The sequence below is a fragment of the Gracilinanus agilis genome, chromosome 4 (assembly GCF_016433145.1).
Source record: "Gracilinanus agilis isolate LMUSP501 chromosome 4, AgileGrace, whole genome shotgun sequence".
Classification (NCBI taxonomy): Eukaryota; Metazoa; Chordata; class Mammalia; order Didelphimorphia; family Didelphidae; genus Gracilinanus; species Gracilinanus agilis.
In genome coordinates, this window is record NC_058133.1 from 7,518,721 (window position 1) to 7,531,637 (window position 12,917).

At 40.9% G+C, this 12,917-nt stretch overlaps 1 protein-coding gene across 1 annotated transcript in view; it reads right to left on the reverse strand.

Annotated features, from left to right (window-relative positions):
* The window catches only part of LRRC7 (leucine rich repeat containing 7), a 360,178-nt gene that overhangs the window by 21,114 nt on the left and 326,147 nt on the right, over positions 1-12,917 (reverse strand). The window contains exon 25 of the mRNA XM_044674756.1: positions 7,306-7,380. Within this exon, the coding sequence (XP_044530691.1) occupies positions 7,306-7,380 (75 nt within the window). The remainder of the gene's footprint in view (positions 1-7,305; positions 7,381-12,917) is intronic.

Here is a 12,917-nt window from a genome sequence, read left to right on the forward strand (position 1 = left end):
GGGGGGAGAGAGAGAGAGAGAGAGAGAGAGAGAGAGAGAGAGAGAGAGAGAGAGAGAGAGAGAGAGAGAGAGAGAGAGAGAGATGGAGTTAGAGAGGGAGAGGGAGAGGGAGAAATGGAGCTCCTTATGATGCAGGCAATACCAGAACAAGGTATTTCTAGAATATATAATTTTATGGTGTAGGCTTTATCCCATGAGCAGCTGAGTGGGGCAGTGGAGAGAATCAAACCTGGAGATGGGACATCATGAATTCCAATGTGGCCTCAGACATTTACTAGCTTTTTGACCCTGGGTAAGTCACTTCAACCTATTTGCTTTAGTTTCCTCATCTATAAAATGAGCTAGAGAAAGAAATGGCAACCACTCTAGTATCTTTACCAAGAAAATTCCAAATGAGATTACAAAGAATTGGACATGGTTGAAAAGACTCAACAACAAAGGCTTTATCCCTTACTTGGTGATGTTTGGAAAAGAATCATATTTGTCTATTAGTTTGTATTTTGGAGCCTCAGAACACAAAGATGATGTGGAGACTTATAACTTGCATGACTCTTGGCTGAGAGAACAGCTGAAGGGCTCCTGGAACTCAGAGGGGAGCAAGTTCCTCACTGGAGTCCACTATCAGGAGCTCTACCTGGATGATCGGATCCTGATAAGATATCTTGGAAAACCCCAAATAAATGAATGATGGAGAATCATCCCCTTCACTGAAAGATGAGGCGATCTCTCAGCCCCCAAAGAGCTCCAGACAATAGTTAATCCCCTAAAAGATGGATCACCACAAAGAAGTATTGGCTTCCTCTCTTGTAAGTCTCTCACATTATCCCTTCCTCACTTCCTTTAGGGGAAGACCTTGGCTCATCCTTGACTGAGAAAATAGTGGTAATTTCCCCCTCTTTAAACCTTACCTTCTGTCTTAGAATCAATACTGTGTATTAGTTCCAAGGCAAAAGAATGATAAGAACTAGGCAATGGGGGTGAAGTGACTTGCCCAGGATCACACAGCTGGTAAAGGTCTGAGTTCAATTTGAACCCAGGCAGGACCTCTTTCCTATCTCTAAGCTTGGCTCTCTGAGCAATCTAGCTGTCTCTGACTTTGTTTTCTAAATTCATATCTACAGATCTGAGCTCAGTATCTGTCCCACAGATAGACTGAAGTTGGACAGAATCCCTGGTGATCAAGAAGACAAAAATTACGGGCAGCTGCCTGAGAAGGCTTTAAAATGGGCCAGTCCATAATTTCCAATAGACCGAGTTGCAGCCAGATTGATCCCGCTAGCAAACTGACGAGTGCATGTAAAAATGAAATACATCTTAGCCTTGGTTCCATAGTGCTCGAGCGGAGCTAATAAGTAAGATGAATAATAAATGTCGGCAATCAGAATATGAGCCATTCTGAAGTTTGTTGATAGATTTATTCAGGGAGAAGACTTTGAGGGTTCTGTTTTAGACACGAAGTTCAAATTCTCTCAGCTTTTCTCTGTGGAGTTGGGTTTGGAGGAAGCTCATCTTTCTTTAAAGCTTCCTTCAAACTTCACCTTTGAGGAAATTCAAATGTCATTTCTTCTCTTGTTCTCATCTCCATTTTACAAGCAAGGAAACAGAAAGGTAAGATGATTTTCCCAAGGTCAGACTGTTAATAAATGACAGGGCCAGCACTGGAACTCAGATCATCTGCATGCACACTGAATGTTCTTTCCACTATAACATATCTGCTTTTATTAGAAAACAACTGATGTGTGACCCTGGGCAAGTCACTTGACCCCCATTGCCTACCCTTACCACTCTTCTGCCTTGGAGCCAATACGTAGTATTGACTCCAAGACGGAAGGTGAGGGTTAAAAAAAAATAAAAAAAGAAAACAACTGATTTGCCTGAATTATTCACTTTTCACGCGGTTGTTTGCCGTACAGTTTTTCTAAGTCGATAAGTTCAATTTAAAGCTTATTTTGTCACTCATTTCTAAAATTCACAAATTAGTGAACTGTAAACTCTACAAGGAGAGGGGCTGTTACCTCTACATTGTGTACCTTCCCTAATGCTGGCAACCGCATACACAGTAGGTGCTTACTAGATATTTGTTGACATGAACAATGTCTTGGGCACCTATTGCACACAGTAGGCACCAAAATGCTGCATTAAATTTAATATTATGTCGAATGAAGTTGAAATGAATGGAAGCGATGACTAAAATTATTTTCAGTTCGGTAGCAAATGAATAAATGAAATGCCTTATGCGTGTACATTTTGTTTTAATGACCTGTAAAATGGAGCATAATCACAACCTGTCAGCCTCATTATTCACGAGTGATTTTCTTCTATTGTGTGGGAGATTGTGTTAGCACAGAGTGCTGCGTACAAACCCCCGCAGAGTTTGGGGGGCTGAGAGGGGGCGACTCTGAACTGTCTTGTGCAGCACCATCAGCTACCAAGTACAAGAACCACTTTTTTTCTGGCTTATTTTTCTTCTTGGCAACAAAATAGCTGGCCATAATTAACAGATTGCATTTAAATGAGTCTTGAAATTTGAAAAGCATTATTTATTAGACCAGTTAAGCACCATATTGCTGCTTGTATTGTTTTTTAATCTGTAGCAATTCATTCTGAAGGAATGACTGGTAACGTGATAGAAAACCAGTCTAGGAGCTGCTGCTGAGTTTATAATAACGCACCCCCCCCAGCTATCCCCTGATCTTTAGTCCTTGCAGAATCATATTAATAATAGGCCATATAAAAATGAGGGGAGTGCTATAGGAGAAGCTGGGATCAATTCTTTGTTGGTTCCTTTCACTTGTATAGACTCTCTGTGACCCCATTCGGGATTTTCTTGGCAGAGATACTGGAAGGTTTGCCACTCCTTCTTCAATTCATTTTACAGAGAAGGAAACTGAGGCAAACAGGGTGAAGTGACTTGGCCAGGGCCACACAACTAGTAAGTGTCTGAGGCCAGATTTAAACTCAGGAAGAGGAGTCTTCTTGACTCCAGATCCATCACTCTCTCCACTGTACCCCTTAGCTGCCTGTAGGGATCAATTAAGAATGAGTAATCTTCTGTTTTAATTTGAGATTTTGGAAAAGTCATGAAGTGAGATGGGGCTTGGCTTCCTTCCATCTTTTTGGAGATGAGATGCTTAGCTATAGAAGGGATCCGTCCTGATTCGGCGACTGTGGTGGGTGTCTGTGGCCATCAGCACTGTTATTTGTGCTTTTCTAAGCTGCACTTCCTAATTAAGGGGTTGGAGAATAAATGGTGCAGGTGTGGACAAATACTAACAGCTCAGAAAATGACCGACGGTGGTCTCTGGCAGTGACCTAGATCGTCACCCTCCTTGGTCACACATGTCAGAGACAAACGTGCCAACTCTCCTGGAAGTGAAATCGGCTGCTCGTGCCCTCAGAAGAGGTAATGCTGCCATGTTGTAAATGCAGCGGTCAGTTTGGCTGGGTTTGCTGTGACCATTTTCCTTCATTACAGAAAGCACCCTCCAGTGAATAGGTCCAAATGCTTTCCGCAGGAAGGATGAATAGTGTGGAATTAGGATGAGTTCAGAGGCAAGGATGGACGTGTCCTGAGTGGCCATTGTCCTATGTGTTTGCAGCAGTCAGAGATTGTGATGACGCTTCCTTCCTCCATCTTATATCTGGGCTTTTGCTGTCAATGAGGAAAGCTATTTCTTCACTTTAACCAAGTGGTTGGCATTTATGAAGTGCCTACTATGTGCCAGGCACTGTGCAAAGAGCCAGAGATACAAAGAAAGACAAAAACATGGTCCTTGCTCTCAAGGAGATGTCTTCTAATGGGGGTGGGACTGAGCAACCTGCCAACAACTGGGTATAAAACATAGTCAAGGACTCAGAGAAGATCTCCTGCACAAGGTAGGGTGGGAGCTACCTCTTGAAGGAAGCCAGGGAAGAGAAGACCCTGAGGTGAGGAGGAAGAGCATTGCAGGGATCTCATCATCTTGTGGAGGCAGCCAGGGCAAATGCATAGGAGGGGCTTAGAGAGTCCCTGGGTAAGGTGTAAGGGTGGGGTTCACTCATTACCTGCCCCCTTTATAAGATAAGAACCTTACATGGTGGAATCAATCAGGACTCTCTATGAATCCAACCTGCGAAAGGGTGTGGAGTCCCCCATCTCCATTTAGGTGCAATAGGACATCTGCTCCTAGTGGGTGAGACATGGGGTCACACTTAGGATCTGATAGTTCAGTGGACGGAGTGGCAACATTGATCTGCATTGAAAGAATCAGCTGCCCAGAGGCCACCATCCAGAGAAGAAGGAGAAAGGAGAGAAGGAGGAGAGTGGGCGGCCCTGCAGGCATCTGGGACCAGAAGACAGCATCGTGTCACCAGTTGTATCTCCTTCCTCAAGGACCGAGAATTGTTCCAAGAAAAGGCTGGCTCTTTCCCCAACTTCCCTTCCTAGTGCCTTTGTCTTAGTGCTGTAAGATACTAAGCTTGCTTCTGTAATCCAACATTTCCTGCTACCTGATCTATCCTCCATCACAAAGGACCCAGGGCTTAACTAGAAATAAATGTTAAGGTAAATTAGTGTTAAAAACCAAACTTTGGCCTCCGTGTTGGGGATTTTCCCAAATGGAAGCTCAGACAGGTTGTGATTTATACTCTTAATGCATCATATAAGAAGTTCCCGAAGCAGCAGAGGACAGAACCAGTTGGGGACTCCAAGGCAGGAGGACACTAGATTGCCCCAAGATAGAATGAACCAATGACTGTGATGGAGTATTAGGAGGAAGACAGAGGCCCATGTTACTGGATTGTGGAGTACACAAAGGAGTAAAGTTATTAGACAAGTAGGAAGGGGCCAAATATGGAAAGGCTCTAAAGCCAGAGAGAATCTTACTTCTGATCTTGAGAGTAATAGGGAGCTACCAGAGACTGTTGGGTAAGGGTCAGACCTGCCCTTTAGGAAAATCCTCTTGGCAACTGAGTGGAGGATGGACTGGTGCCTGGAGAGACTGGAACGAGAGACCAGTGAGAAGCTTGGCTATCCCAATAAGCAGCTGCATTTCTGACCAAAGGGGAAGAATGTTAACCTCTTGACTACTGGTTTGCTAAGAGCTTAAAGCTTTCAAATATGACCACAATACTTTCCACAAGAAAAGGTGTGGATCATAAAAGGGGTCAAAAGAAGAGTCTCAGATTTTTATCTATTTGAGACTCTCTTTCTCTTATTGGCCTTCCACATTTATACTTGTCAGAGATGGGGGATACCAAGCTCACAAGCATGCCAAAGAGCTCCAGCCAAGATGCAGTAGCCATCTCATGCCCACCCTCCCCACTTCCACATTTCCTATGTCCTAAGTCTGAGTAGGGGAGAAAATCTGCTTTGGCTGTTCCTACCACAGGATGAATCTGTTCTCCAAGTTCTGCTCAGATCCACAGAGGACCTCTCTACCTCAACTGAGGCCAGAGGTCACCACACTAAGATTTCTTTGTATCAATTCAGAAACTGGACTTTCTGGAGTAAAAGGCTTTCCCTCTTTCCCTCCCTTTTCTCTTCAAGAAAAGACTCATGACTTTTCACAGGGAACATTCTAGGTCCAGGTACAGGGTCAAGCAGGCGGTCACTGAGGGTCCTTCCAGGTCTGAGATTCTGTCACTTTTTTTAGTTTTGTGGCTTTTTATGACTTTTATAGTTTCTGACTCAGCAAACATTGCCTTCAAGCAAGGACATTTTGATTTCATGAGTTTGGCATTTAAATGAAATTGGAAAAAAAGAGAAAAGAAAAAGGTGGTAGTTGGAAACATTCATGTTTCCAATGAAAATATGAATGTATAATACATTCTGCTTTTAGGTCAGGAAAACACAAATATATATTATATTTATGGCTAGCTGTCAAGTATTCAAAGTAGGCTTGAAAAGTAGTAACGATTTTATGTTCCTTAGTTTCCAAATGAAATAAGATATAAACAAACTAGACCACTGACAGACTCCATCACTCCATGTAACTATTGCTTTTCCTGCTTGTGCAATGACAGTGTCAGGAGTTAAGAAGTGAAGAATTAAATTCATTATAGTCTTTGTAATATCAAGAAAATTGTTTTTTTTTCATTCAAGAGATTTAAAAGAAATTAAATTTACTGAGTCAGCTATTTTCTCCTGTCCTGTCCTTCCCTGTCCTTCCTTCCTTCCTTCCTTCCTTCCTTCCTTCCTTCCTTCCTTCTTTTTTCATTCTTGACATCATGGAAAGAGAAGTTTAAAACCTCATTATCTGACACTATCTTGATTGAGACACAGACAGGTAGGCCAGGCTGAGAAACCTTTTCATGATGTATCTTTTTTGGTCTGAGCCTTACTATTTAACCCAGGAATAATCCCAGAGTATCTATATCTTTTTATAATTTCAGCACTGCTGTATGTCAGAATAAATCATTCAGGCTACAAAGATGATTATTCATGGTTTCTCATTTTCAAAGGGCTCTGATGGAAAAGGTAGCTAGCTAATAGGAAGGTGGACCAGCAAAGGTGAATTAAAAGGTCCCCTAGGACCTTAAAATCATCATTCTATGTCAGAGCCGATTTTTTTGAGTGTGGCTGATTCTTCTGCATTTTGAATATCTACCTCTGGGTTCCTTTTCTCTACCTTCACAGTGGTATAAATTTAGATTCTGGAACTTATAAGTAAAAGCCTGGATCCCCAGGCAAGCTTTTCAGAAAGGGACTTTTTCTATTGCAAAATAAAGACATCTCCCCTGGAGAGTTTCCCATCCTGCAATACAGGAATTGCTCGTGCAGCGTTTGTGCCCATCTTGGAGAGGAACAGAGCTCAAAGATGACAATATGGGGGCATAGAGAAAGCAAGATGTCTGAGATTTCAGGAAGCATTTGACAGCTGTGGGAGTGAGTTTTACCTGCTGTGCAGACCTTTAAATTAGATAAAACCTTTTTGAAGAAGACAAGACTTTACAGAAAACTTACCTCTTGTACAGTGAGATTTCACTTCTTTTGTGAGATCACCAACATGGATATATATTCCATGGCATTAATGCAACATATGTAAGGGTCACAGTTAAGAAAATTAAATTTCAAACTAGTTTCCTATCTCTGGTGCAAAGTCACCAATTTATGGGTCCCTCTTCAAATTAATTAAATTTGAGGAAAAAAAGCAACTTTCTACTATTTACAGTATCAAGCAACAATAATGAAAATAAAGATGTGAGATACACATTACGGTCAGAAAATACATTTTCTTATTGGTCATAATATGCTTTTGGTATGCAGATATTTGTATAGAACTTTCTCCCCATTGTCTATAAACAAACAAAAAGCATCTCTCTTACCTGAAGGATCTTATCACCAGGCTGCAGCAGGCTGGATGCTGGCCCATCAGGCTGAACCCTAGTAACAAAGATACCCTATAAGTCAGAAGTAACAGAGGTTAGGATTCTATTACCAAGAACTAGGCTTTAGATTTGTTTGCTATTAATTCACACCAAAAACTTAGATTGTTATTTTTTAATAATGACAAAAATGTGCAAAATATTCCACTCATGTTAATATCAACAATCTGATTAAAGTTCTCTTGATATACAGGTCACCATCCCTACAATAAAGGACTGCAACATATTCACTTCTGTGGAAGAGATTCCTCAAGTGCACAACAGGATTATGGGTTCATCTAATAGCATTTTCCTGTTAAGTTGTTGAGAATTCTGTTGTCTCATTTGTGAGACAATTCTCTTCCACATCATCACATTCTTTAGTTCCATTTTCAATCATCTCATCTACCTGAGAGGTAGCTCCTTCAAGCAATTGGATATTATTAATCCAGTGCAATGTTTTCAATTTAAATAATAAATGAGTAGAAGCTGAATATGCTTGTTTATTTCAGTTATCAGCTTGGGTTACACCAAGATTTTATCCAAAATAGTTTTTATTTACAAAAAAATCAAAAGCATGTTGACTGAAATACAGATTGTGGTTATGTGGTGAAGTCTCATCAATCCATTCCTTAAAGACAATCTACTGTGCAAACGGATTAGCTAGTGTCAGGTAGACATTTACTGAGTGAATTTTTAAGCTTCCAACTGATTGGTTGAACATTGTGTAGACACAGCCTCAAAGTGCAGAGATCTTTTTCATATCAATATAATTATTTCCCTTTCCATGACTTATACCACTGTATATTGTTTGCTGTTTTGAAGATAATATAGTTTTAAAAATCTAAGTCTTAAAGTACTAATAAGTAAGTAGACAAACCATTATGAACTCCCATAACTATATTTAGCCCATTTCATCCACTCATATTTGAGTTATTTTTCAAAATTATATTGGGTGTTTGCCATAGAAGCTTCCCTTTTGATTCCTTATTATTTTTCCTATTTAAAGGCAATGTTACCAACAGGGGCTAAGACTACACTCTAGTCTAACAAGTTTCATCACTTGTACAACCAAGTAGCTAATTAATCAAATGAGCTGTTTCCTTGAAATGAAGTGTTAGCTCACTTGAAGTGGTAGATGGATCAGTCTACAGTAAAGAGACTGCACTATTCTCCTCACAGAACAAAGACTGGGGTGAACCCAGTAAATCTTTTCATGGAGGATATGTATGCCATCAGACCTGAAAGAAAGTGATGCTTTCAGGGCTCTTTGGTAGTTCTGCCTTTCTGCTCCAGAGAATCAGTGATATTGTTGCCCAAAATATGCTGCCACATATCTGATTGTAGCAGGTCAGGGCATATGCATAATCACTGGTTCTTCAGTGTTCAATATCTATGCTTCACAGCTGGCAACTTGAGTCTTCGGTGCACTTCGCTGGATCGCTTGTTTCAGCACATTGGACAGCAGAAATTGGGGGTATTCTTTGCACATCCTCGGTCTACATTCAGTCTTTAGGAATGGTTTCAAAGCAAGAATAAGGGCACTACCATGGCCTCTCTACTCTCTAGGGCTTTGTGGCTATTGAGCTGATGCCCAGAATATAAATGTGGACTACATTCTTTTAAGAATCCCAGTGGATTCTTAAAATTAAAAGATCCATTCTGAGCTGCCATATAATGAGCTGCACCCACTACCTTGACGTTGGCTCTGAAGTTTCTTGCCCTGGGGACTGAACATTCCCAAAGACCATGTTGGCCTTCTTCTTTGGGTTTCAGATTTTGGGTGCTGATGAGTTAGGAGAAGCTGGCTGCCTTCAGCTTGGCATCCAGTGAAGATCACAGGAATTCTTAGATTTTTCAGTTGCCAGTATTTCCCAAAGGACTACAAGCTGAGATTTAAGCCAGTGCCTAAGCATTATTGTTTGGGCTGACTTTAAAAATAATGACACAAAGAAGATAAAATAAAGAGGACCCAATCAAGGTATGTCCTGGAATGGAAACTCTCCACTATCATAGATCAGTAGTTCATTTTTAACTTGTAGATTTAAACAATATATTTTATTATCTTTCCTCCTTTGTATACTTTTTTTAAACCCTTGTACTTTGGTGTATTGTCTCATAGGTGGAAGATTGGTAAGGGTGGGCAATGGGGGTCAAGTGACTTGCCCAGGGTCACACAGCTGGGAAGTGGCTGAGGCCGGGTTTGAACCTACGACCTCCTGTCTCTAGGCCTGACTCTCACTCCACTGAGCTACCCAGCTGCCCCCTAACTTGTAGATTTAAAGACTTCATTGAAGCACTGATAGATAAAGTGACTTGTCTGAGGTCACACAGCTATTATATGTTAGAGGCCAGATTCAGCCCAAATTATTTTTAATCTAAGGTTGACTTTCCTCCATACCATGCTGTCTTTGATGGAAATTGAGGGTGAGGCAAATATCAGTTAGGAAAAAGAAAACTGGTTTACAGAATTAGACAATTTCATTGCAGCATTGGGTGGTGATTCAAATATATAAATTGACAGCAATGCCAAAATGTAGATTAAAATCAGTTGACTACAGGAACACCAAGAACTATTCAATGTAACTATTTAGCAAGAGCGTGGTCCTTATAATGTCTTTACAACACCGCCTTCCACCACTTTCCACTTGTTGGACAATATGAAGGGATTGCAGATGTGCCTGAGAGGTGAAAGGATGAATCACAGACAAATCTTTTCTAGTAGGAGTGAAAGAATGTTGAGAACCTTGTGCTAATAGGTACATGTGGAGGCAGGATAAGTGCTGGAAAAAATCACTTGCTATACTGCATTTCTGTGATGCAATCAAGGTGACATCAAGATGAGCTAGTAGGGAGGAGGGAAATATTCATAGAGCCCTAAGCAACAATTTCATAGCAGCCCAATGGAGTGGGTGAAGCACATTTTAAAAGTGTTTTATTTGACAAAACTACATTATTTAAGTTTTGTATCTTCTCTATATGCTTAGAAACATCTGGTCTTAATAGGTAGTAGAAAGCTAGTCTTGAAATCAGGAGGGTCTGGATTCAAGCCTCACCTTTGACATCCACTGGCAGTGTGACCTGGGACAAATGACTGAGACTCTTAGGGCCCCAGGCACCACTCAGAGACTCCCAGTTTCAGAGATAGTGATCATATTATTTGGTAGAGGGAATTCCCTTACCTAGGAGTTCTCTATACCTGCGAAATCACAAGTGCAATCTCTATCTGCATATGTTTAGAAGTAACTGTTGATTCCTAATGAGGATACAAGCTCCTTGAGGGCAAGGACTGTGTATCTTTTCCCTTCACATTGCTGGGTCTTTGCATAATGCCTGGTCCATAGTGGGAAGCCAATAAGAGAAACAGAGTCTCAAATAGATAAAAATCTGAGACTCCTTTTTTGACTCCTTTTCATGATTCACATCTTTTCTTTGTTAAGTATTGTGGCCTTTTTGGAAAGCTTTAAGCTCTTAGCAAACCAGTAGTCAAGAGGTTAACATTCTTCCCTTTTGGTCAGAAATGTAGCTGCTTGGCAAGCCAAGGCTGAAAGCTTAATTTAGCAGGGGCATTTTGCCCCTGAGAAAAGTATTCTCAGACTTAGCTTGCTGATAATCATGTAGCTGAAAGTCCAGCCTGGTTCTTATCTTCACCTTGAAGCTTTTGAAGCCTCTTTTATTGTCTAAGTTGTATTGGCATTTCTGCACAGTCATAAATCTTTCTCTGTGCTTGTGGGTGAAAGGGAGTTTGAATTTTCATATATAATAAACTTCTGACTCAATGGCACTTCTGAGAAGCAGCTATGAGTTAACAGTCAAGATCATCTCCCGTGTCTCATTTCTTTATCAACTAAGTTGTCCTTATCAGATTATCAGGAGATGATAAATAGATCTCGACAAGTAGGGACTTCCTAAATGCTTATTGATTAGGGGTTTGCTTCCTAATATAGTCATGCAGGTACTACTTTTTTGAACCAAGCATGAGCATTGCATGACTCCAGAAAGATCCTAAAATCCCTGCCTCATCTTAGAAGTGCCCAAGTTTTCAAGATATTGCCCAGCCAGGAACAGACCTCTGAATTGTCCAGATGTGCATGGAATTGGTGGACATGTACTAAACCAGATGTAATTTGAATCAGATGTTGGGCATGATGCCATTTTGTGCCCATTTTAATTCAGTTTTAGACTCTTCTTCATGTCAACCCCAATCGGTTGAACAAAGTTCTAGACAGACATCTCATGAACATTTCTGCTTTTTGGCAGTCATCCTTGAAGGAATGAGTATTCACTGTCTGGCAAACCATTTGATCTGTTACAGAGACCCCTGGACATACAACCGTAGAGACTGAGCACTGTTGCCCATAAGATAAGTGTCTGAAACTAGAATGCTAGAGGAGAAAATAACAGTTTTCTGTGGCTATTTAATGATGAAGGTGAAAAGCTCTGACAGCCTTGGCCATTGCTACTGAAGATACCCAAATTGATGCTGCCCTTGGGGAACTGTGAACTGCAACTTCCATTTCTAGAACGTGGCACTCTTAAAAGTTCTGGGTTGACATGAATTGATGGGGATATGATTGGGGATGTAGACTCTAAACAACCACCCCAGTGCAAATATCAGTAACATGGAAATAGATCTTGATCAATGATACATGTAAAACCTAGTGGAATTGTGTGTTGGCTATGGGGAGGGGGCAGTTTGGGGAGGAGGGAAAGAATATGAATCATGTGACCATGGGAAAATACTCTAAAAAATAAAAAACATTTAAAAAACGTTCTGGTTTGCTCACTCACCTCCATCTCTGAGAAAATGTTTCTAGAAAGACCATAGTTCATACACAATGCCAAATAATGATCATAGCACTATATTCCAGAACACATTAGTTAACCTATCAGACATGGCATCATCCAAGGAATAACATCATGGGGGGCAAAGGTTCAAAGGGTTAATCTGGAAGACAACTGATTTCTGGACCTGGCCAAAAGAATCACAGATTCAGAAGATATGTTTGCGCTCTCTGGTTGACTTTGTGACATGGGTCATTCTCACTATATTTCTCTTTCCGGCATGTCCTTTGTCTGGACTCTGAACCAGCACAAGCCTATGACTTCAGACCCACAGAAACATCTAGGGAACACACGATGATCACACTTACTTCTGGTTCCCTTCCCAAGAAGGTCAGTGTCTTGAGGTACAATGACAAGTTTGCAAGAGAGTAGTCAGAAACACCAAACAACCATGACTATTGTTCTCCAGCTCCTTAAAATACCATTTGGCCTCTCAGTCAGCCCAACATACAATCCGTAGTTGGTGGCCCAATAACACCAGCTAGTTTGAAAAATTCACCAGTGATATGATTAACATTGTCATTGTTCAGTCATTTTTGTTGTGTCTGACTCTTTGTGATCCCATTTGAGGGCTTTTGGTAGAAGTACTGGAGTGGTTTGCCATTTTCTTCTCCAGTTTATTTGACAGATGAGGGAACTGAGGTAAACAGGGACAAGTGACTTGCCCAAGGTCACATAGCTAGTAAATGTCTGAGGTCAGATTTGAACTTAGGAAGATGAGTCTTCCT